The sequence below is a fragment of the Anabas testudineus genome, chromosome 12 (genome assembly GCF_900324465.2).
Source record: "Anabas testudineus chromosome 12, fAnaTes1.2, whole genome shotgun sequence".
NCBI lineage: Eukaryota > Metazoa > Chordata > Actinopteri > Anabantiformes > Anabantidae > Anabas > Anabas testudineus.
Genome location: NC_046621.1, coordinates 8,026,598 through 8,054,087, shown reverse-complemented (window position 1 = coordinate 8,054,087; position 27,490 = coordinate 8,026,598). Strand labels below are relative to the sequence as shown.

Below are 27,490 nucleotides of genomic sequence, written 5' to 3'. Positions count from 1 at the left end.
TTAGCTTCGTTACCTTACTTACATGCTGAGCTGTACGTGACAGCTATGCAACTTACATCAAAACTCTGGTACCAGCTCGTGTATGGTACCAGAGCTCTACATAAATACTTTCTGTACATACACCTAAGCCTCTTAGCTTGTTGACAGTACTCATGCCCAGCTTTGGAGAAACTCAGTTTCTACTACTACTACTGTAGACTGGTTAAGGTAGTTCACCTTATTTCTATCATTATTAGTAACTGATTTGAATAATATAATATATATTGACAATATAATCCTCTAATATCCATCTGTGATATGTATGTATGCTTGACCATATCCCCCTAATATATTAAGTGAAGTGAAAGGTTCGCAGAAGGTGCTCTAACACCTGTTACCACCAACACCATAAAGAAAAACTATTTTTAAGAAACAAAGTTTTTCAAATGAAAACAAAGTATTTAAGAAAAGCTTATTTCTGTGACTACTTAACTATCTGCTAAAGGGAAACAAATGGGTCCACAATTCCAGAGCCAAAGACACTGCAAGCTAAATGGTAGAAGTCTGTGCAATACCAAATGTGCAAAGGCAAGGCATGTCCTTGTGGACAACTCTCTTGCCTGAAGGTGCCTGATTTAGAGCATAAAGAGGTACCAACAGACTGTAGTTGGGCTCACCTCTATGCTAAGCTTTGGCTATGGAACCAAACTCCTTGATAGATGTGGATGCTCTGCTACTCGGGAAGTGTCCATGGCGAGATATGCCAGGCGGTAGTGGGATTACTGACAAATCACCGACTGGCTGCTGCACAGTTGGATTTTCTCCCGGTGGATGAAAGGGTCACCATCATGTGGCTGCGTAATGCAGAGAGAAAAACTATTACTATTGTTTGCGCACATGCACTTGTTTTCAGTTGCTAGGCAACAATGGCTAGCAATTCAAGCACTATGAATCCAAAAGATACCAAAACTTTAAAAACTATACGGCTAAATTTGATACTGGGTGCAAGAGCACACTTCAAGGTTGTTTAAAAGGCCTGTTTATTGAACAAAATGTACAAATTTATTTTGAATGTTGACAAAGCATTAATGCGTGTCAGAAATGGAACAAGATTTATGCTGTGATCACCAAATCCATTCTGTAATTTCTGAATCATGAGTCATTCTAGGACACCTAGTTTAAATAGCTAATAAGGATAAGGAGTTCTGTGAAGCAATGAGTCACGGAAAATCAGAACACTCTTGGTGATCAGGGTCATTGCCATCTTGAGGTTGATTTCTTAGCATTTAGCATATTTTCCTGACATAATGTTGTGGCACTGTCGTGTCACTGTAGTGTCTGTAAGGATAATCTCTACAGCATTAGCATTTTATACAAGTGTTGCCCTCAAACTGATCCCAGCCTCTATACTCAATACAACTCGATCGTCACCTTACATAAAGTCACACTCGTCTTTGGAGAGCACTCAGTCATCACAGATATGCGAAGATTCTTGATTGTTGAGATCGTTCAGCTGTTGAAATGCACCACCTCAAATACAATGAGCATGCGCTATTAATTAGATGGGAAGCTCATGTACAAAGTGTTGCTAGGGACGTATTGTACTATCTGTGATTTTAAACCCACCATAAAAAGCTGTGTTGAAATGTAGCTTTAAGTTTATCTACAGTGACTGATCATAATAATACTCAAGCAAGATGCAACTTAAATGTGTGTGTACTCCACTATTAAGTGCGTCTGGTTGGGGTATTGGAGACTGACAGGTCAGCACGGCTGTGTGTCTGCTGTTGAACGGCATCATTGTCCACTTTCCTTCCATAGTAGGTGGTTCAATATGTTCATTATGATACCACCACAAAAAATGTGCAGATGTAATCAGAGTGCTTTTGGGGCAGAGTGCAATTGGTACTGCAACTGAAACTTGTTTATTTGTTGTTTACTGCGTAACCCTTGACAGGATAAGTGGTATAGCTAATGGATAGATGGTTGGATTGTTCATCTGTTTGCTTTGTAAACCTCAGCTATTATTTCTATGGTTTACTAACTGCCTCTGAGTTATGCTTGGCATAGCACAGTCACAAAGGTACATTGTACTGTTATTGAAACAACAATTGCAGAGGAAAATGTTCATTCTTCTGTCTTGGTCCCCCATGTCTTATTTCTCTTCTCTTTATTTGACAACTAAATTTTTCTGAATTAGACAGGCAACACATGGCATTCTGTGAATCAGTTCTTTCTGCCAAGCACTCAAAACATTGACAAATGACTCCTTAATTCAGAGGAAAACAGAGGGTGGGGAAGGTGAGTCAGACAAAAGTAATGGGTAGTCTCAGCTGTGAGGTGCATGCTAACTGACTACCCTTCTGGTAGAAAGAAAAGTGAGTGGAAAATGTGAAAAAAGCAAAACAATCAATTTCAGAAAGCCTGTTGTGAGACAGTCTAAAGGGAGGATAACTGTTAAAACGAATGCCGGAGAAAACTAAGGATATTTAAAAGTTCCTTAATTGTTGTGAGAAATGTTAAATCATTATACACAATAAAGGGAAAAATGAGCATGGTTTGTGTCTCACTGTTTAACTGACAGTTCAAAAACCGTACAGCTGCACAGACGAGTAAAGAAATCCCATATCATGCATCGCACTGTTTAAACTTTGCAATATGTACTGATGCCAAAATCAACAACAGACTCAAATCCTGAAAATGTCATTAGGGAATCAAAATAATCTCTTTTGGCAGTGTGACTCTGCAGCACTGGTTACATCTAAACACTGACTAATGTACTTGTTATTAATCTCCCTCTCTGCCTCTTGCCTTTCCGGATGATGAATGACCAGGCGACACTGCCCAAAGTTAGAGCACTGCTCCAGCATGATTACAGAGCCCGTTATTGGTCTACCCATGCACTTGATTAATGCTCTTGTTCCAGCTCCCCACAAATATGCTGACTCTCATCAAGCACTTTCATCATTGAATAGAGTGCATTTTCTTTAAGCTTGCTGTAACCACGGAGGAAAATCTAGGAGGTGAAGAAAGCAGGCAAACTTGAGTGACAAAATAAAGACTGATATGATCCGTTCGGTGGTTTGAATGTAGAGTTGTAAAACATTTTTGACAGTGACTTGGTTTATGGGGAAGTAGATTTATGTATTTACATTTTTCCTAGTGTCAGTCTCATGCAGTTGCATTGGACTATTGGCTATGGCACATTTTGATGGTTCACTTGATCACAGTGAGTGAGGTCATTAATCACCCATGACTCAGGGTTATTAACAGTTCCTTATTGACAAAAATGCCGGTCCTTAAACACAGTATGCAGAGAATGAATCACTGCATATTGTGCTATTTATGAAGTGCTTGACACATTGGCTTCTGTTCAGCAAAACCCAGTAGAAATGCAAGGGTAACATTAGACATGATTAAATTTTAATAACTATTGAGTCAGAGAGTCGGCCAACTCATTATTTAAATATAAGGGATTGAATATAAGAGATTGATAGATCAAATGCATGTTTGGTAAAAAAGTAAACATACAGAGTTAAAGCTCAACTCATCTTAAGACAAATGGTATAAGTGCAAGGTAAGCCTATTACCTTATTGGCTTACAGGTACAGTATCTATAAATGCAAGCAATGCAATACAGTGATTTTTTTCACCACTACCAAGACAATAGTCTGAATTTCAACACAGTTATTGATTTTTTTTTAAACTAGACTGAACACTGAACAAAGCAAAACGGTAAAACATATATTGTGTTTTTCATTCTGTACATGATTCAGGGTGCATGAGACCCATATAAAGTTTGTGATTTTCTAATTTGAGCAAAATGCTACAACTCATTTTTGTCTTCTTCTCACTTGAAGTGTCAAATTGTGCATTGGCCACTTGCAAAAGTAGACAGTGACAAATACATTGATTTCTGATTATCAAATCATTTCAAATGCAGAATATACACAATGTACTAAATATCTAAATTCTTAAATAATCCTCTTCATACAGGCAATAATGAAGCAAAACTAAAAGCTGACTACTGCACAAGTAGAAGCTTTTTTATTTAATTTGAGTCATTTTATCCCTTTTATGTTTGCTGCGTTTAAATATGCCTAACAGTATAGTATGGGCATTCACCAGATACATAAAACCTTTCTCTGCATTGTTTGGGTTTCCCTGTGGAAACTGAAATTTGCATACATTGGCTAAGCAAAATGACAGTGAATGAATGTCCCTACAACAGGCAATGTTTACAGTGTATCCTAAACAATAATGAATTTCCTCTCAGGAAATAAAAGACTAACTGGAAATACACATGATTGTCTTTGGTGAAGGCTGGCCTTGCATCTGCTTATCTGAGGCAGAACTGCCCTTTCTGGCCTAATGCCTGTACCATATGAAAAGAAAGCCCAATGTAAATTATTTTTTAATATGAATGCTTTGGTCTAATAGGTGGTTCTCACTGAAAGCACACCAAAACATGCCTAACCAAAAGGACATTTTCAATGCTTTGAAAACCGCAGATACATACAATTCCATTTAATTCCACTGGGTAAATTGAACTGAACTAATCAGCATGGCCAGATAAAACTGCAGGAAATATGGATTTGTACTTGATTAAATTGTCCTTTTCTCTTCCTAATGAAAAATAACTGCTAAATAGAAAAATAAATGTCATTTTAAATGCAGCTTATTTAAAATGATTTTGAGGTGGAGCGATGTTGATATCAAGAGACAAAATGTCTACATTTAAAAGCTGAGCTTGGTAAAGTTGACACTTATTTGACCCTCACTTATCTTTTTTATATACATTTCATCAGGTTTTGTCATTCAGCTGAAGGGCAGAGGTATGCATCATTTTAAAAGTCACAGCTATATTGCATTTCACCATTTCCCACATCAACATGTCTATCATGACGGACTACATCAATGCCTGTATAAACTCTTTGGGAAAGTGCATCAGTTAAAAACTTCATACGGTCCCACGGGACCGTGTTCCACAGAAATGATTTGCATAATGAGTTGTCTGCATTATTCATGACAATCTGACAGATCCTTCTATGTTACAGGAACTAATCATTAACCAAGTACAGAACATTAACTTATTACTCCAACTGAAGTGGGCTTTTAATCAGTAACACTACGTGCATTTCCTCCTTCATGTTTTCAAAGATCTTATTCCTGGTGTGATGTTGTTTAAGACAGATCCTTCAGTAGTTCAGGTTACTGTACATTAGCAGATGGCTTTGTTTCTACTACAACAGTTAACATGCAATTTGTCACATTGCAATAAAATATCAAATATCACAACTCAATACTAAATATTCTACATAACCAACTCCCAATGGACACCACATGAGCTACTTTCAGACATGCACTGAAACCTTGAACACATCTAAACATTACCTGGGTGAGCTGCATATAAGCGAGAGTCAGACAGCCCAGAGATTCTCCCGGACTTTATCTTGTGAGCCTCCTACTACAAAGTCCGGATAATGCTGGAGTGTGATCTCCATTGTGTCATGTTGTGCCTCCCACACACTCGACACAGGCGTCTGCACCCCTCAATAAAATCAGTTGGTGCATGACAATATAAGGAAGCCACTGGGAACATCCTTAGATTTTGTCTTTGTACTGTTGGTTTTTTTTTGTAAAATGACCTCAAAGGAGAACTGATTCTTTATAATGAGAAATGTAGAAGGAAAGAAAATATCTTGGTTATATCTTCACATGACTGTTCATGTTAACTAGTTTGAGTTAATGCCACTTGTTTACTTAAATTCACTTAACTCAGGCAGTTTTACTTCTTTTAAACTCGCCTCAGGCAGAAAGTGAACTCCCATTTCTAAGTTGAATAAACTTAAAATGATTTTACAGCCTGCTGAGTAAACAGACGCTTAGTTCATGTTCTCTGCTCAAATGGTCAGTATGCACCTGCAGGTGTGATATAACCCAACAAGGCCTATTAAAATAGTATGCATTGATAGTAGCACCTCTGTGACAGTCAAGGAAAAAATGCTTTAAAGAGGTTAATGAAGAGGCTGTAACCTTTCATCATTTGGGTTCTACCAACATTATGAATCTGATCCAATCAACATGTTGCAGAAAGCTATCTAACTACATTTGGCAATATATTTAATGAAGTATGATAGTAGTGCTTACAATTAGCAAAAATCGATTTATCTGATGCACAATGGAAAAAAGAATTCACTACAGATTTGGTGTTTTTGTGTTAAATGCAGAGAACATCCTAATAAATGTATCCATCATGGAAAGAGACCATTTTCTGAAGTAACATGTTTTATTTAATAGATGCTAGCTGTCCTACTGACAACACATTCCTGCTAGTGTGGGTGTGCTGAGACAACAAACACTGATCAAGAGAACATTGTGAGAAATATGCATTCATTCTCTTAGATACCATGTAAAGCAGCATTGGGTTTGTTCCAGACCTGTGACCTGAAACAAGCTCAGATTAATTAGTCAGCGGAACCTTCATTAAAAAGGTGTTGACCCCTGACCTAAAATATTTTTCTTGTTGACAAAACAGAGTATGGAAGAACCATCTAAATTCATTTACACAAGTTGTCTGTATTGCAGCACATGGAGAAAGGTGTTTGAGCAAGATGACTCTTTTTTTTAGGTTAAGTCTTGAATGTATAGTTTCAAATTGATATAAGTAAGACTGTGATTCCTTGTTGTGCTGAATACTTTTTTCATTTCTTAATGCTTTTGTATGTCTAGGTGGACACACCAGTTGCACAACTGCATGTTTCTAGCATCTATCAGTGACATTTAAACATTTCCTTCAAATCAGAATCATAACATTACTTTTTGCATGATTATACATTCATAGGAATTATGTGGCACGCGCTTATGACTACTTTTAAATTGTCATGTAAACTTTGTGTAGTGATTGTGGAGATTCACTGACTGTATTGAATTCATCTTATTTCCCTGCACATTTTGTGGCAAAAGCAACATTTTTCATGCTGCTATGGCAGAGAATTTGGTTTTTAAATGAAACATCAACATGTCAGTTAGACTGCCTTGATGGGTGATTGTTTTGATCTGCAGATGATGCTCTGATGTGCTTTGTGAAGTTCAGCTGCACTGATCCATGCCAGTGCTTACTGGCATGGATAGATGAAAAAGTTTTATGTTACCAATATGTTATTGCACTGCTGCTTGCCAAATCCATAATTTTGTTGACACTACTTTCCTAGATTTGTTTTATTCAGATCTGTGCAAAGCCTGCATTTTGGTAATGCTGCTTTGCTGTTTGAAGATGTAATGAACTGGTTAAATGCTTAAATTGCCCATATTTTGCTGAATTTAGGGTTTATATTTTATTCTTGGGCTCCATTGATACAAGACGATAAGACTTTCAAGCTAAATTGCATTCAATTCAGTCACACTGGAGGGTTTTCGAGCATGAATGCCCTGTTTAAGAAGCACACTGCTGTATAGTGACTATGTACAGTTATGCTGATACAAAAACACCATAGTTGTCCAACTATGATCTTTTTACAAAGGACACAAAGCAGCTTCATAACGTTGCCTCGTATGACTCAGTCTATCAAACGAAGTTTACAGTCTCATAAACACTGAGCACGGAGGTTTAGGTAAACCGCACAGCAGCGCAACTGTTATGCACAGTTTCAGAAGTGTGTGGTTATGAGGTGGGTCTGACTCACCTGACCTCCCCTGGATCCTCAGTAACCAACACGTCCGTCTTACAGCTGGCGATGGGGTTGATTGACAGTTCCACTGGTGGCACCACGAAGCTCTTGCTGACTGGCAGCCACAACCCTTGGCCCAGACTGTAGAATGATCTGTGTTGGCACAACCACAAGACCTAAATGTCAATCAAACTAGTGTCACATTTCATTATTCCACACAAACATATACTGTGCAGTACATCCAAAAATAAGGATACAGTACACAGTAATTGTTGCAGGAATAAGCACACTGCAAAGTGTGGGCTTGCAGTAAATGGGTGGCAAGGGCCAGGAAGAAGATCATAGATCTTAGATGTCGTAGATTTCTTTATTTTTTTTTTTATATTGAGTGTATTTCATACTGTATAATGGCAATACTAATGTCTCACTGTGAGCTTAGAACATGCTGCTTCATGGACACGGGTTACAGGGAGTCCGTATTTGTTATCTTTGAGACATCTTTTGCAATTTTACATATTTCATGATATTAAAATGACTGTGTAAAAAAGTTTCTGAATCATATAATTTACAAGGAAATAATTCATTTTTACAATGCTTTTCTAGTTATATGAAGTCGTTACAGTCAAATAACTGGGTTCAGCAAGAATAATTGCTGGCTTTAGATGTCAGTCTCGTGAGGCACCTAACTGAAGATTTGCACGCCACTGTTAGAAACAGAATTGGATTCGAAGGAAAACCATAGAAGTTGTGATGAAATAGCCACCATTACTAATTTACCTTTTTCCTTTGGACACAGCACAGTGTGTGTGACGTGTGCTAATGATCATTGTTGAAGATGGTGTAAATATAATACAATTTTTTGCCAGAGATATTTCTCCTGAGTGAAGATTATTATCCTCAGGAGGACTCCCTGCAGGGGGCCTAGACTTGTCGCTTGGGAAAGAAACACCTGGTAGGGGCTCACAGATTGCAACAAGGCTGTGCGTGCACTGTGTTATGTGCTTTTATGTATCTGAGAAGGTGCGTAACAAGACCACACTTGCCTAGAAATCTAGAAACCAAGCTTGAATGGCTTAGCTTTTTAAAATCTTCAAATTGCATTTCATCAAACTCTGCCACTCCATTTCACTCCCACATAAAACATTTCACAAAAAGCACTTTCTCACCTTCGTAATAGCATGTAAATGTATCCACTTTTAAATATTACTGACATCCAACCTGTCAAACATTCCTTTGTACATACAAGATGTGATTAGTGAAACGCCGTGTTTTCGTGACTGCCAAGCCTCAGCATTAAAAACCTTCAACTTGAACAAAACACTGCTGCCAGTTCATTAAGTCGAAACAAAGAATCTCTATGTATTACACTTGTTCTGACCTCCCTTCACTATCTGACTTAAATGAAATTAGTCACACTTTATGGTAATGGTACATGAATCATCATGAATTGATCCATGATATCACGCATGTGATACTATATGAACTATCATAACAAGAATTAACATTATCAAACACATGTTAAAGCATAGAACAATACAATAATTAATGCAACAACTAAGGTCTTTGAATGATCATGACTTCTGAGTTATTAATAATGTTCATGTCTTCTTCACAGTTGCATGAAGACTGAAAACCGAAACACACACACACACACACACACACACCTATTCTGTTCCATCCAAAAGCTGTAATCATCATTAACCTGATAGTTCATGTAGTATTATGTTGCCTGAACTCATACTGTTTCATGTATGAAATCATGTTGGAGGCAGCACTGGTTTTTCAAAAAGAGTCTGACATGTGTTCAAACACAACCAACTAACTACACAAAGCAAACAGTAGAAATTCACTTAACTCTCCATGCGCCGCTACCCCTACCATGATGGTGCATTATAAGAATAACGTGCAAATGTGACGATGTGGTGCAATACCACTTGCCAATCAGAAGGCTATGGCACTTTGCAGAAACATGCATGACATTGTGTTAGAGTCTCTACCAAACATTATCCAAGGGGTGGTATAGAACATCAGCCGAGGTCCTTCTAACAATAACCTACCACCACTACAATTACCCTATTGTGCTCCAGGACAATTTAAAAGTCATGACAAAATAACAAGGGTCTAAGCTAGATAGTCTGCAGTGGGATCCCACACTCAGCAGACATAATGCTTGTAATAATTGTAACTGTGTGGCAAACTGTTTTGTGCTTTTTCACATTTTGCTGAGCTCTCTCATGTGAGGGTCATGCTGTATAACTCAACATATTCTCCTCTTTGTACGTTAATAAACTACTCAAGAGGCTGTCCTGTCAGAAATTTCTGTTTCTTTCCATAACACCCTGAATCTGTGAAGTCCAATTCCTGTTATGTTTAAGCACCTCTTTTCACTGCTACAGGACTAATACTAACACTGTCCATCTGAAGAGCAACGCCGTATTTTCTCCTACACTTCACTACACAGCACTGATGTAAAAAACCTTCCAGTGGAATCACACTCCAGTCTTCCACTTGCTGCATCTTTACTCTCTTTGTCTGCTATGTGTATCAGTGTGTGCATGGCTGAATGTATGTGTGCCACTGTGAGTGTGTGTTTTCCTGTTTCACAGACTCTGCATTGATGAAAGATGTAACATGTTTCTGTGCAGAACAAAGATTGTGGCTTTAACACCAAATTTTTTAGAGTGGACTAATGCTGAACCACTGACTCTGGTCATTGTAAAATGGAGCAAGGTTACTATGATAAAGAACTATTTCTACAAACATAATGGATGAGAAGTGAGCACTGAATCACAGAGTGAAAGCTTACAGTTCACTCACTTTAGTTACACAACTACATAGAACTGAATGAAGATGTGACATCAACTTCTTAAAGGTGTATAGACAAAGTAGTTACTTGTATATTAAATTGTAGTATTAAATTACTGATTCAGTATGTTTACCTGTATTTGTATACTCTCATGGTTTTACTCCTGGTGTTCCTGAACTCTGGGCCCTGAAACCAGCTTTAAATGTGGCTGCCTGCCACTATAATTTCTTTAAGGTGATTATTAAAGTATCTATTATTATTAACACCTGCAAATCCAACAAGGTACGAAACAGTACAACAATACACTTAATGTTTTAGCTTAGTAATATGTTTTGTACCCTCATTTATATTTGAAGCACTCCACAAAGCCTTACCTCATATAAATGATTGAGAGATTTGATTGCAAAAAAAAAACCCCTTCATCTGAATACGTGTGTAATGCGCCATGTCAGCTCGACCTGGCCTAGTTAAAAGGGTAAAAAAAATTCTAGAATAGATACAGCAAAAGCACATATCACAAATTTTAAAATAGCATAAACAATAGGACTGCATTATGAAACGTTTTTAAAAATAGAACAGCTGGGTGATACTGAATGAGTCCTTTGTGCATTGCACTTCCTGAAAAATGTCAGACACAATGACCCCATCAAGAATGAGAAGTGTAACAAAAATGGCAGTAAAAGCATTTGAAAGGAGTCTGTGCAGGACTGCCCCTTGGGCTATTTCTCCACATGAGGGCCCATGGGTAAAACTTCACCCCAGCACGAGGTGCATTTGTGTGTCCATCCAACTGTGTCTATCTGCAAGATGCTCATCTGCATGTTCCGTCACACATGTGCACACACACACACAAACACACACAGAAACACATGCCGAGAATACTGAATTCATTCCCATAGTGAGTCACAGATGGCCAGAGGAAGTCATGCTCTCAGGAGACGTACGAAAAGTGAAGGACTCACCTGAAGATCCTCTCTGGCGCCTGCTCTCCTGTAACCAGGTCGTAGCCCTTCTCCAAGTTAGCGTAAGGCCAAGGACTTGACAGAACAGAGAAAACCTAATCAAAAAGTGCCATTTTATAAAGAGTGTGAGTTGTGCTTGTTTAATCTGAGAAGAAATCCGAACCACTGGATGATTATTTGTGCGTATACCCTTTAAAGATGTTGCAGTTTTGCACTTTATATCTTCCCAACAGTGTTCTATATATAATGTGCTACAGCTAAATGAAACACAATGTACCATTATCAGTTGATTAAAAAGAAAGAGTACCCTCTGTCAACTGCTGCAGATGCTGCTGCTGTACTCTTACAAAACCGTGAATGGAAACTTGATTCGTGGAGTGAATCCAGTGGATGGCAGGTGGAGCTGCATAACAATGTGACCTTTTAAATGAACCAATGATTGGATAAGCCAATTAATTGTCAGAGTGAGAAAGAGAGCTGATCTGACTCTCTACGCTCCCTTGCTGTTTTGTTTCATCACGCAGTATAACTTCACTCCTACCTTCTCCTCCTTCAATCTGCCCCACTGATTTCCTCTTCAAAGTCTACTTCCTCTTCAAAGTCTACTTCCTCAAGTTAAAAGGCCGTACGGGTACATTTGCATGCTTTAGTCCATTAACTACAAATTGCTTATATTTTACATTACTGTGACCATTTTCCAAAGCATACAGTAAGATTTTCCTGCCTGGGTTTCCATTCATTTTAATACTCTCAAGATCAACTTGCAGAGAGTTGAAACTCGCTCCAGATAGCTAATCCATCACAGCCAACAATTCACCTTTATTCCATGTAAAGTTAATATCATGCTCTAATGCAGCTGGGAGTAGAGACCGTGAAACCAGTCGCAAGGTCATTTAGGTACAAGTGAGGTTTTAGATGTGAGTGGAAAGAGCAGACAGTACTTACCCTTCATTGCGACCCCAGTCACTGCGAACACAGAGGTGTTTATGGGCAGGGTCAGGGGAAAATCCCTCATGACAGCTGCACTCTCCTGTGACAGACAGAACAAGAAGGGGCACAGTGGCAGATATTCGTCTTCAGGAGGTGAATACATTACCATATAAGTGACCCTGCCTGCACTGTCATTAGATACGTATCAAATGGAGAAGCAGTTGTCTTGCTATTTAATTTTCCAGTGAACAAATCCAGAGCACATTTACAATGAGACTGGTCCTATTAGCTATAGGCTGTTTTCCAAAAACAGTCCCTAAACTAGGAACCTTTTAGATAAACCTTCAAAAAGATGTTGCATGTTTCTACTACAAATCCCAGGATATTAATGTACATTAGCTTCTTCTTGTATGGACCGGTTAAATACAAAAGAGCACTGTACTACTACTGTATATGCATTGGTTTTTTCAACAGAGGTCTTAAGAAATAGAAGTCAGCAGCTGAAATGAGAAAACAGTGACGATGGTTTCTGTTTTGCTCCCTGTAAGTCTTTATCATGCCCTGTAAGATATTTTTGTCCCTGATAGTTTTGTGTCTCTGAACAAGATCACCGCTCACTTCTACTCAGTTGGTTGGACAGCTCTCTCTGCAGAATGAGCAAGAGACATTCACCCAGGAGCACAGCAGCTTTGTTTGGGTACAGGAGGCTGCCAATCACACAACTGGGGGTCAGTTTGTTCCTTCCCTAGCTACTGGTGCTGAGGCCTCACTGGTTAGCAATACCATTTAAAACCACACACTTTCACCTGTATTGTGCTTGTCAAACAACCGTGTCAACGCCTAAATTAAGTAAAAAAGTGAGTGTTTGCACATTATAGTTTGTGAAATTTCATATGATATAGAGCTTGAGTGGTTATTTAATGTTACAACCCATAACCTACAGAAGTAATTATCTTAATTGTGAATTATCACTGTAAAAATACAATTAAAACAATCATGCCAGTGCATCTCCTTTTTTCTGGGACAAATTATAGTAGCTTCATCAGTATTGGCCATTTATCATACACATAATAAAAAATTATTAGTAATTAAAAACATTAAACTGTCACCCTCACTGCTACTGTCTCTGGTTTACGCTTAATTTCAATTCCTGTACTTCTACACTAGTGCTACTCAGATTCCATTAAGTAATGGTTTGTTTCATGAAGATCAATCCTACCAGCTTCATGATGACAGAAATGCTAAGTTAAGTTAAATTAAAATTACAATTAAGATATATTGCATGTTGTGAAATTGTGAGTCACTAATAGCTTTACCAAACTTGCTGCATAAAATATATGCTACTGGCCGTTCTCTGTTGGCCTATATCGAGGCATAACACCGGAAAAAAACTGTAATGGCCACCTCGAAAACACCATTCACATTTTATCACCTGGTGTTTAATAATTTATAAACTGACTTTATAGGCTTAAGAGTCACTCGTGAAGTGATGCACCACTAAGATTCAGTCACAGGGAAGCAACAGAATGTTTTTATTTGCTTGTGGCTATTTCATGTGGCCTCACTAGAGGAGCAGGAGCTGCTGAAACGGCTCCAGTTTAAAATGTGGACGCACATTTATTCATTTTGGATAAAGAGGACTGAAGAGGACAGAATAACTGTTGCATCCATATTATATATGTATCCTCACCATCTGATTTTTTACTTCTTAGCATCCAGAACAGGATATCTCATAAGAATCTGTGACAAATAAAATGTAAAAGTAACAATAGAACAACACATACAGTGCACACTACATGTGAGGCACCTATCATCAAGGTCGACATCATTAGGCGCATCATCACTTCTTACAAATAATAATTTCAAAGATCTTATTAAGCAGTGGTTAAGGCTAAGGGAGAGATCATCAGACGATCATCATCAGTACACACAATAAACCGTGTATTTACACACACACATATATATGTGTATATACAATACTGCTGTCTGTCATGTATCCTGTCTGTAGTGAACACAGGCACAAAGAAACACACACCTAAAGCCACATACACCACTGCTATCTAGAGTATATGCATGTTTAACCTAGTTAAATTTAATTCTTTCTGAATGCTCAATAGTAGTCCTCTTGCACATCTGCAGTCAGGTCACAAGTTACCTGTCACATGCTGAAGAAGCAGGGACAAAATCTGAATAACTTCTTTCTTTCTTTCTTTCTTCTTTTTTCCTCTGGTGTTGTTTTGTACTTTTCCTTTTTCGATCTGCCAGAGGCAGAAACTTGAATTTTTATTATTAGTCTGTTAGACGTTAAACAATTGTGCCCCAACTGGAAATTTTCTTTTTACATCTGCAAGGAGAAAGTGTATTTAGTAAACTCTGATTTGGTGCTAAAATGCCTAGCTACACATCTGATTAATTGGAGAGGAGAAATGGCAGCAGGCTGTATCCAGAAGCTGCAGTGACAGGATTGTGCCTGCTGCTGACAGAAGTTATTCTCAGCTTGTGCTTGGTTAGAGAAGAAACAACTACTGGGACAGAACAAACACTGTTTTATTAGGTGGGTGGGGGCTGTTTTATCATAAAGACCAAACAGAAAGCTTAATCAATACCTAAATTACTTGTGTTTCTTTGCAGAATGAACTTCTAGCAAAGGAATCAGATAGTATGAATCCACACATTCTGTGATGTTATATACGCACATTACTACTAATAATTACTGTGTGTCAACATTAAGCTAATATCAAGTGTCTGTTACACTTGGTGGGATTTTTATTATTATAATATACATAATTCTATATATGGACTTACTGTTTAATACATAAAAGTACACAAAGTAACTGTAACTGTGAGCAAAGTCACTTTAACAACTGTGTTTAGCAAACATAGTTTAAAATTTCCTATCATTCATAATCTAGGCTTCCGCAGCCAATCTGAGTAAAAAGCATGATGGTATTGGCATTACATCAATACGTTGTTTCAAAGTCCAGTTCTGTACTGAAACAAAATTGTTCTCATTTAAAATGTTAAATAAAAAAATATTGACGTAGAAGTTTTTGTTTTAGCGTTATTTTGAAAACCATCAGAAGGAAAACCCCCGTTACTTCATGAAATGTTGCACTGGCATGAAAAAGACCAGCATACGTTTTCTTCTCTTTTTGAAAATGTTCATTCTAAAGCTCATTATTTAAAAAATCTTTGCAAGGTACAACTGTTCTCTTATTCACACTGACAGATACCCTTTATCATTGAATCTGATTTTAGAGGAGTGGATCTTTGTGTTCTTTAGAGTTGGACACTCCTCATTTAGAAATGAGCAGTGATGCATTTAAAAATACAGAGGTTGAATTAGCTTGAATCTGCGGAAAGCTTCTACTTAAAAAACATAAAGTAGTCTGCTTGCACAGTCAGGAGAGATTCAGTACATGCATTACCATAGAATATGTGTGTGTATAGGCCCGGAGGCTGCAGAGGAACACGTTTACTACGTCATTTACACCTTGTTTCAAATGAGGTGCACCAGCCTGGAAGAAGATTTTGCCTGTAATCTGAGACAGACCTTGCAAGTAATCAGCAAAGTGTAGCTCTTTCCTTTATGCAAATGCATTTAAGGGAGGATCAAGCAATTAACAGGGAGAAATATGTCTGATTACACATTCCGCTGGATTAACTAACGTTTACTTGCAAGAATCAGTTCTGTGTGACAGTTTCTGCGTGTATAAAAACTTTAGCATATTAAAACAAACATAATTGAGGAGAGGTCCTTAAACTGACTTGTTTTTTAGGTATAAAAACATTAGGAGGGTGGGGAGCTGTGATTTTGTGGTCACTAAATCTGAACTTCAGTGAGTTGTTAACGTGCTACAGGAACTGCACTTCTTTTTACATTTCCAGTGTGCACTGGCTGCTGTTACCTTCTAACGATATAGCATCCATTTCAGTGCCAACCATCTGTCATAATATGAGTTGGGAACAGTTTCTGATGTGGCGGCTCATTGATGCATTCATTTTTCAGACCATATTTTCTGTAATGTGTACTTCTATATCACTATCCTTTGAAAAAATATCTCTTGTCCATTTAGAGGGTCTAATGGCATTAATTTTGCATGCTTGTTATGGTTTCAAGAGTAAAACGTTACCAATAGAAATGAAACTTCATATGGTTTAGCATCTCTTTACTTCATTGCAGAGAAATTGTAATTTGGTATCACAGCATTTTGAACAAATCTCCCCACTTCGCTGGGCCTTGTGAGCTCTCCTAGTGCCTCCTTAATAAATCAGATGTTTATTTTTGGCAGATTGCGAGTGCAAATTGAATGTTCTCATGTATGTCTGGGCCTGAGTGCACGGATTGAGCGGGTTAGTTTTGTGATGCCAAAAGTTATGGTTGACTGATTAGAACATGTTGTCGGCCTAATTTAGAGTTAATCTCCTGTGATTGGAAATGGCGATTTGATGACAACAATTATCTAACTGTGCTCTCCCACTCCTGTTATATCCCATCCAGATTTCTACACAGACACACAACCTGATACCGCATATGGGAATAGTATCATCCTGGATAAACACCAATATTAGATTTCCAATAAAATGTGCCACTGTTATGTCATTATTGTGTCCTCCATCTCCTTCTCCTTTGTGCTCTTTTTTTTTTTACCATCTCTTTGTTCTAAATTAAGAGGCAAACATATAAAACATTTCAAATGGCAATTACTTGAGTCCACGGAGCCAGGGAGACATAATTTCAAATGAAGAAAACGAAAGCAGCTAAGGAGGTTCTCAGGTCCTTATGAGGTTAGTTATGATGATAGATGGAAAGGTGCTAGCGGCAATTTATTCTTCCTTCCCCCTTCATAGTCACATAAAGGTGGTATTAAACATAAGAGGAATTTATTACATTTATAAGTGCCCTACTTTTATAGTCATTTAGAGGCTCGTTTTGTAACATTGTTATGACAAAACATTATCCAGTTGTTTGTGTAATATCAGTTTTTCCAAAGATAGTCCAGTTATAGCTCCTGTGCAGCTACCTGGCAATAGGAACAGGTAACTCCTGCCATTCATCTATTCAATTTCAATTTAATTTTATTTGTATAGCGCCAAAACACAACAGAAGTCATCTCAAGAAATCTACTAGTAGGTAACAGTCAAGGTGAAAGCAGAGAAGCTGATTACTCAGTCACAAATACAAATAATTTGGTGAAATACTTGTGACTATACAGCACAAAGAAACAACAAAATGTTATGTGAAAATGTCCTTGTGGATTCAGTGTCAAATAATGTTTACGCAATCAGATATGCTTCAATGACGGAAACATTATGTGTAAATCCTACAATGAGATTTTAGAAGTCCCAGTGGTTATATCAAAGAGGACACTGTGCCCATCAGCAATGATGGACAGCAATGCATAACATTTGACACCACCATTAAACACAAGAACATCGAAGAACTAGAGTGAAGTGAGTCCGACTGTTGCATCGTCTTACGTTGCTTTCACTGAAGCTAAAAAGTGTCACAAAGAAAATCTCTATACCAGCAGGTGGCAGCAGTCTGTATTCATCCTTCACAAAGGAAAAGCAGGGGGTGATCATCAGACTCTACGTTTCGGACTATACAACTACAACACAACTCATTGTGCAGGCTCTGGTCATGTATGTGGTACTGACGGGGATACCAGCTGCACTATCTAACCCCTCCAGATGTTCCAAAATGCAGCAGCACGTCTCATTTTTGATCAGCCAAAAAAAAAAGACACACGTTACACCACTCTTCATATGTCTGCACTGGCTTCCTGCCGCATCAGGTTCACAAACTAAATGTAAATGTAAGAAGATCTAAGACTGCAGCTATACAATCAGTAAACAAAGAAATACTCGACAGCACTTGCTTACTGTTTCCTCACCACTCTTACTCACCAGAGACATTTTATATCTACTTCTAATAGAGGATTCGTCTGATAAGTTGGAAATGGCACTGGGGTCCATTTCTCTTCTCGAGCATTCATTCGCTAAGCTGTACAGCCAATTAGAGTGGTCTCACCAATGGGTTTGCCACCGATGCAACATGCTGAATCAGCAGAAGTGTCGCCAACTGAGGTTTTTACTAGTGCTAGTGGTGCAGACACACTGCAAAAAAACTAGCCCCAACATCCACTCACTGATGGTCCAGGGGCTGACCAGTGTGTCCCGGCCCACTCTCTCACTCATGAATTTCGTTTTAACCCTGCAACAAACTGAACAGGGTGTAGCAGACCATCTGTATTTCCTGGCATGTACTTTCAATTTTATTTGTATAGCTTGTATACTTTCCTTTTATACAGCAGACCAACTTTGTTCATAACCCACTGTAAAGATTGTCACAATGACCTCGGCCAGCTTTTATTAGAATAAGGTTAAAATCATAACCATGGGACATCAGAGTGATGAAAGTGCAGCAGCTGCCCTACACCCAGGTGAATATAGGTATGATGTACTTGTGCTGCAGACTTAAAGATTGCCATATTACACCTTCCTGTCACCTGCAACATTTTGTCCTTTGAGTTCTATCAGTTCTCTATTATAGTCCAAGGGTTTTTGTTTAAGCACCCCTAATTTAATGCCAAAAGTTCTAGTTACAGCTGTGTTTTGGTTTTGAAACAAACACCCATCCTAGAAACAGCATACACTTCCACAAGTATATCTGTGTTTTAACCATTTACATAAGGTAGACTTGACATTTCACAGGGTTTTGTAGCAAGTCAACAAAATATGCAGTTGTCAAACTGATATTTCGCCTGCCAGTAGCATTTAAAAACCGCCAGTCTAAATGTATGTACGTCGTTGACAGCTTTTTTTTACGTTTTCTATGTTTAAACAAGACCTGCCCAGACGGGTGTTTTGCTGTCACTTGTCAGAGAGTAAAAACACCCACTTTGACATTACTTATTGCTGTGGTCAGAATCGCAGCATCCAGTTCACAGCGAGCAGTGCAGCTGCACTTTTCTTCCCTATGCGATTTACCCTTTAACATTTCACAACCAGTACTTCAGGTACGCTGTCTTCAGAAACAACTGTGTAGTGTATTATTGTTGAAAGCTATTGTCTGGGTGTTAAAATCTATACTAGAGGACAGTAATGGAAACGGAAAGCTCTTTTGAAGAACACCTTTAATTTTGCTGCTGGATGGATGTGGTTGCCCTGAGGAGATACAACGTACTTGAGGGCAATTACTGATCAAATAATCTTGCTGCTGAAAATGACAGATGAAAAGAGAAATAAATGGAGAGAGACAAGGAGACAGGGGGAGGCAGAAGTATTAATAGAGTCAGAATGCTCAATGTAGTTGGGTCTGAATGACTAAATGACTCAGAAATTGAATTGCAACTATTACTGATCTCACCAAGCATAAACAGACAGGGACAGATGCAAGCATACACACATCTGCACAGAATCAAAATCCATAAACACAAACATACCAACGCCACCATAGCCATCTACATGTGGACTGCCTGACGTCAGTGTCAAGAGCTCTTACACATTATGCATCAACATGCCCTTGACCACCATGACACAAATTTCACATACATTACATATGTAATCCATTGTAATGAGCTTAGACTTTACCTAGATGGGTAATGCACAAGGGGGTTCCACCACTGAAGGGAAGATAAACATCATCATGCTGCACTGTCAGCTTTTGTTGGTATAGTTTTAATATGGGCACAAATAGATACAGAACTGGATGAGCTGATTGTGTACATACTGCAATGATAGCTGGTATTTATTTACCTGGACGAGGCAATAGGCACCGAGGGCTCCTGCTTACACACTAGCAACGTTGTCGATCTTGGCTCACTACGCGTTGACTCCAGCTGTTACATTTACTCAACAACTGAGTCAATAAGGAAAACACACTAAGAGCTCCCAGTTCAGGTTTGGTAAAACTAACTCAAGCATTTGTCGGCAAGCAGAAAACATCAATGGTTAATGCACTTTTCCCATTTTTCACCCCTTTTTCAAAAATGAACCAAAATTCTACCTTGACTTGGTGTTTTGTGACTCCCATTCCTAATCCTATTGTTCAGTTGGTTTTAGAGCCTTCTGCACCCTTCTACACTCATTTGCTCATTTAATTTCTATAAAAGGAGGTGTGGTCGGAAGGAAGCTAGAGCTGATTTAGTGGTTGTTGCAGGATGTGGCTACAGGGTAGAATCCATTAATAAAAAAGAAGATTACAAAGAAATCATTACTGTGATTGTTCCTACTGTATAATGTCAGTTGAATGCCAAAAAGTAAGTCCAAACTTTCAAACTTTAATTAAAAATAAATCGGAATGCATGTTTTTATGATGGTATAGGAATAAGAAATAATCCCCTTTTTAAATCTGTAAAACATATTCCTTTCATTTTACTTGATCATATACCTTAGAAGTGTATAAAGCAATTCCACCATGCTCCTTGAATAACATTTTACAAATCAGAAACACTTCAATACATTTATCAAGGTAACCCTGTAGAACAGAAAAAGAGCTGTCCTTCCTTCGTCCTCATTCTGGGTATTGAAGTTTTTGTATCAAAACATAAAAGAGGATCAAATGCCTGGATTTTTTTTTCTAATCCCAACATATTTTATTACCATATCTTCAAATTCGTCTTTATTATTATTATATTTCTAACTTTTCTCAATGTCATGATTTCACAATTATGTTATATTTCTAGGCTGGTGTATCACGTGTTCATCATACATAAACATGTAGCAGCTGTTGTGTTAATCAGTCAAAAAACATTGTTATTGGTAGACTGCACCTGTAAGACCATAAGACAAGAAAAAAGTGTTCAATTTCAATTATGCACCTGTTTGTCTGTGCAGGTACTGCCGATGCACTAACCTGTGTCCTGGTTACAAATCTGCTCACAGGGCTCAGTGGTCCTCTGGCCACAGTAGTCTTGGACCCATTGTGTGGATGAATTGGTCTGATAGTAGAGTGTAAGCTTGGCTGGGTTTAGCCAATTAGAAACATCCAGGAAGCTGCCCATGCTCACCACAAAACTACTTCCTGAAAAAAAGGAAAGAACAGGGTGAAATGATTTTGTTTGTAAAGAAAAGAAAAGAACCATCCACACAATTAATACTTACTATTTGGTATTTGTAAGAGCTCTTTTCCTAGTTCTATTGCAAAATCAATTGGAAGGTAGCTAATTCTTTTGTTTCCACTGTAATTTCAATTCCCATCTTGACCGGCCTGAATTTAAATGAGAAAATTAAGACCTATAATGTGTGTATTGATGGGATTTCCTGGGTAATTGCAATAGAGGCGCTAAAAGGGTTTCACGAGTCAATCAGTAAATGCTCATTGACGCTGACTTACCTTTCTTTCTTATTGCTCCCAGACCAATCGTTAAACTCTGATCACTGAACAAGATTATCCCTAATTGATGCCAATGACTTTTGTTTCCAAAGGGACCAGTGGGAGATTGTTCCGCAGCTCTCAGGTGAAAACAGAGATTCTTATATGGCTATATTGTGTTTACACAATTAGCAGAAGCTTCAGGATTTAGTAAATATTTTTGAATTTAATATATATTTCAAAAACCAGGCCAGGACAAACAGCTATCAATTGGGAGATTAAAAAGGAATTCACATTTTTGTTCTGTTTTATGACATAAAACTTGGCGATAGTGGTCTCCAGGATGGTTTTCCGAATAGAAGATTAATACAGACGGAAAGGCTTGGAGAGAAGCCAGCAATCAAATGTGAGTCACAGGACAAGTTAGACAGCCAATGCTCTGCAATAAAATGCACAACTCCAAGGAGAAATATCCCACAAAGAGTACTTTGCTCTAACAGTGTGCAACAGATAAAGCAGCATCCCAAGCCTCCCTATTTTCTTTACTCTTTCATTTTTAACATTTTAGTGCCAAATTCATAATAGAACAGACATTTGCCTTCATCATTTGCCTTCTCCTACACACTTAAAGTTGCCAGCTGCTTCTTTTCACTTCTTGGGAAAGCATTGCACTGAGACTATCTGACCCACAGCGAGCTTACAAAAATACACCTACATTATATGTTAAAAGCTAATTGTTTGACTAACAGACCAATAACACAAAGGCTGTGTGTCTATAAGCAATGCTGTGTCAAGTAAATACTGCAGTTCTTATAGTTACCATTTTCCTATACCTATAGTACAATATGGAAGTAAAACCACATTCAGATGTGAATGGTCTATAATGTTATAATGTTATACATTCATCATTGACATGTGTAAAATAAGCAAACAAGCATATTCTTTACCAGAGCTGTTGTTGCTTTTGGAGGAAAAGAATTCGAGACCCACCAAAATGACAAAATGCTGAAATACACACAGAACTCTCCACAAAGGATCACTAAAAGCATCTCCTGGGTCAGACTGACCAAAGGTGAGCGTAACAAGGCCATTTCCTGCAGTGCTGCAGTTTAGTGAACAGAAGTGCCAGTAACCCTCATTTGCTGAGAAAGTGGAGAAATCTAATGGCTTCAGCTCACACAGTGAGGAGGCAATTGTTAGATTATGGGTTGATTTCTGTAAGTCCTGTAAAGAAACCCCTCCTGAGCAATAAGAACATTGCTGATTACTGGCAGTTTTGCATTGCACATTGTGAACTGACTGTAAAAGCCTGGGGAAAATTAACTTTGTTAGATTAATCCTCCTAACTGAATATAGGTGGAATAGAAAGCACTGAAGATTAGTGGCATGGTTACAGCCACCGCCACTGACTTGCTGACACCTTATTTAAAGTGTCATATTTCATTTATATCCTTCTGGCTTATTTAAAAATGTTCTGCTGTTTGCCTCTGTGCTCTAATGTACTTTTTTATATTATGCACTGCACGATTATTTGGGTTCATGATTAACCACACAACTAACTTACTGTATGTTCATGTATTATGTATTTGTCCATTTGCCAATTGTTTGTACCACCTTTAAACTGTCGTCTTAAGTTATTTGTGACTGTAATTTCTAACTGCTCTAACTCTATTCCGTTCTCCTACCTACACGTTAGCCTCTGTGATTTTTTTGGTTTGTTTTTGTTTTTCTGTTCAGCCATCTGCTGCCATGTCTCACCTGTCTACTAGTCACCTCTGCTGAGTTTACTTCTCATACTCAGGCCTGACCTTGTCTCTTGAGCTGGCTCCCATCACTTCTTACTTCTCTCATACACAGAGAGTAATTTACAGAGGGCAGCTCACACAAGATCATATGTGACACCTTGTACCTATAGCAACTTTCTCCATTTGGTTTTCTGCTTGTTCCTGTCCTAATTCAACTTATACTTAGACATGACTTGCCATTTTGGATTAGTTGCGATTGTTTATCTGTTGGATTTGTTTGTTTGTTTGCTTTGACTGCCTGCCTACTGCCAACTGTATGCCTGCCAGACTGCTGAGTTAAGCCATGTTTTATCACATCTGCTCTGTCTCAGGTGTCCGCTATTGTAAGTCCCATTCCAGTGCACGCATGGTACAGACGTTGCAGAACAACAGCATTAAAAGCCTGATTATAAGTCCTTCAGGATGAACCGTGCATAAGAACAGACTATTTTCCTATTTTAAGTGTCTTACCTATTTGTAGATGAAATATAATGTTTATTACAAGGGTGGCACTAAATGAAAAATTATCTGGATATTATAGAATTCTTTGGAATATTATGACCAAATCCAAAGATTATATTAAAATCTTCTGTTCAGCATCAGGTCAAAAGGAAGACTGAGGAGCAATTTAGTGCTTGAGATTTGCAGTGGTAGAACAAAGGTCAGGAGATCACCAAAATCAATCATTCTGCAGGAAGTACATGTGCCCATGTTAACTTTCACAGAACACTGACTAGAAAATCTATATATTCAATATATATATATATTTATATAATATTCAAACAGACACAACTACAGTGTTATGTTGATTTGAATGATAGAAATGTTCTCTTTATGTACGGCAAAAATAATGTATGCAAAATAATCTGTAATTTAATTGATTTGGCTTTGAACTGTAGGGGGAGACTAATGTCAGTGGGTAATCATGAAATTTGTTAAAGTTTTCTGTCTTTTTTTTAGATTATAGAATCTGCTGTAGAGGTTTCGTGTACTGCTCCATTTCTATTGTAGGTGTGTGGGTGGACTAGAAATGAGGCCCTGGCGGCAAGAGCACCTGATCGACTGATAAGTGAATGCACTGTTTTCAGAGATATGGCAATCATTAGTTAAATTGGCTCAGCTCTTCACTCCCTTTTACTACTTGTACAGTTTCCATTTTGGCCTTTTCCTCCTCCCAGTGCAATTTATTGTGGTGTCTTGCCAATACATGGACCCAATTTACAATTATCCTGTTGCCAATAAGGAACTGAAAGCAGGCTCAGTGGGACGACTCTAGTTGCCTGGACATTCGAGCCAATGTACTTGATTATCCTTGAATTTACATTTATTTTGGAAATGTTTTGTTTACTGTCCCAATTTAATTAATTTTTTTCATTTTAAAACATTTGTTTTTTTTAAATATGGAAAACTGTTTTTTTTTATTTTTTATAAATTTCCTTAAAAAAGTTAAATCCAAGGTTCTGTTATGTTAAATCATTTTCCTGGATATCATTTTTATTTAGAAACATATTGCTTGTTTGGCTTGTTTGCAGCAAGCTTGTTACATGAACTTTTTTTTATAAATAAACCACAGAGTAGTCACAATATATAGAATATTTGCATTATGTCGACTGACAAAGTGGGAGCCACACAATAGGTTAGTATCCCTGTAATGTGCAGTTTGCAGTCTCTTGTTAGAAAGTCTGCACAACAAAAGGTCCCTGTGCAAAAACAGGAAAAATAATCATGTTTTGAGCACACTGCTTTTCATCAGTCTGATGGCTCAAAATGTCACTCAGTCATTTGTGGTGATAATAAATCTTTTTTTTTCCCCATTGAGAGCTTTCAGTGTGTGGGTTTTATCGTCCTGATTTTTGCTCATTTTTTGGTTCCAGCATGATTTACTTTTTTGTTGGATGGATGTGCGTCTTTTGTACTTTATCAGTTGTGCAGAGGGAACACTGACACTGAAAGGCATTGAAAATGAAAACCACAAATCATGGCTGAAGGGGTGGGAATTTTACTGCCAGCCATTTATAAATAGAAACAGGGGATACATGCAGAGCTGTCCCAGGTCCATTAGCTGCTCCTTCTAACAACAAAAACTACACAAATTACCTAATATTTTTTCACCACTCAACAACAGCAAGATGCTACTCGACAATCATCCCTGCAGTATGCTGCTTGAAAGACAACTGTAACCAATTATGGCTAGAAACAAACGTGTACCATAATGGATAATGGCTATTATAGTAACTGTAACTGTAAGTAAGTGCTCCACAAATCAAACTCTTTGTTCAGCTAAACAAAGCTCAGCATTGCCCATGGCTGAGGTAGGTACTGTATATTTATGTCACCAAAGTGATTTCATCGTCTTCCGCAGAGTTTCATTCTGACTAAAGTTACTCTAAGCTTGGTAGGTGAGTAGCTAAATATGCAAATATTACCACTTGTTGCATATTTCTTTAGTTGAACATCCTATCAATATCTAATCAATGCGTAGCACTTACCGTCTGCAACAAAATGCTCAGGCACATGGAGAGTAACCTTGACAGTGAGGGGACAGGAATCTTGCGTAGCATAGACAATGGCAATGACACATGTGCTGATGGTAATCAACGTCAGGGTGACCTTATTTAGAGGACTCTGTGAGTAACCTAGAGGTAGAAAAAGTGAGAAAAAGGTAAAGGTGAACAGTTTACCAGAGGCTCATTTTTTTTGACCAGCCTAAGCAGATGACAAACAGAATATTGTTGACAGAAGTCTAAGTCTCCTACTTTTACAGGCAGAGATAATACAGACAGAAATATACACACTTTAAGACAATGCATCATTGATTGTCCAGTCTATAAGCCCCCTTAAATACTTGGAAATACAGTTAATTGGACTTCTGATTTATGACTCTAACTCAGGTTCAAGTTTGACCGAGGAATTCAAAATATGACTGAATACCAGCGCTTCTTCAGGACAGCCTAGAATCATTTGCCGGCGTGATGTATGATCTTATTGCCACTGACAGGGTTATAGATTGGTTGTTTTGGTTGCCCTTTGCCTCTGTCAGGGCTCCCATTTCCAAGCCAGAATATAGAGAATAAAATTAGCTGCTTAACCTCTGTCTGGTGATATTTATCATGCGGGGGGGTGGTTGGCATGTGGAATGGAGGTATACTGGGACGTGAGAGGGAGAAGGTAATGATAGTGCTGGTCTAAAAACACTGTTATAACTAGAATTTACCTGTTGTAAAAATGACATGCAGTACCTCTGCACTTTAATTAACTTAACTTTAATTAAAATCCAGGAAAATATCACACTATTTCTCTGAATATGCAAGTCAATAGTGGTGCAACAGTGAGCCTGTTCTGGTTTCTCTGTAATAAACAGTGACATTCAGATGGCAACAAATTCATGTGCTGGTTTATGGATGTATTGAATAAACGTCCATTTGCTCATTGGAGGTTATGTTACTAGATGAGAAAAGCAGAGCAACACAGAATTTTACATTTTCCAACTACAGAGTGGTTTCCCAACCAAAATGTGATTTTACCAATCACACATGCAATTTGCAAATGACCAAATGAGCTGAACTGAGGCAAAACCCCACGCTTGGTTGTATGGTGAAATACAGCCAGGGAGACCAAGTTAGGATATTCAATCCACCCATACTGAATCACATGTTTACCACAGTCACTGGTATTGTGAAGGGAAAAGAACAAAAGCTGTCTACAGCAAATGTGGCAGAGCAGCTAATCCCTATAGGGTGTGGGTGGTGTCATTGGGCTTGTGAAAGGGGTCCCTCAATTACTATAAAAGCCCACTGAGTAGACAAAAGCATGTACACTCACGGTGGCAAACACTTACTTTATGGCCACAAACCAAACACCTAGTCTGCATGCTCATGCTCCAAACTCAAAAACAAACAAACAGCAGACACATGGACGGATATGTAACTTAAACGCAGGCGGTGGGTTTTATATCTTTACTGCTGATGCACCCACTGCGCTTTATCTAATAAAATCTAAACAGAGAAATGCAGTTTAGACTGAAACCTTCTCCTCCTCCT

General features: G+C 38.1%; 1 protein-coding gene across 1 annotated transcript in view; it reads right to left on the bottom strand.

The window, feature by feature from the left end:
- LOC113159659 (astrotactin-2) overlaps positions 1 to 27,490 on the bottom strand; it is a 212,705-nt gene that overhangs the window by 88,527 nt on the left and 96,688 nt on the right. Inside the window, exons 6-10 of the mRNA XM_026356476.1 lie at positions 25,940 to 26,086; positions 21,208 to 21,375; positions 12,363 to 12,447; positions 11,418 to 11,492; positions 7,665 to 7,802 (exon numbers count right to left, since the gene is read on the bottom strand). Coding sequence (XP_026212261.1) covers positions 7,665 to 7,802; positions 11,418 to 11,492; positions 12,363 to 12,447; positions 21,208 to 21,375; positions 25,940 to 26,086 — 613 coding nt within the window. The remainder of the gene's footprint in view (positions 1 to 7,664; positions 7,803 to 11,417; positions 11,493 to 12,362; positions 12,448 to 21,207; positions 21,376 to 25,939; positions 26,087 to 27,490) is intronic.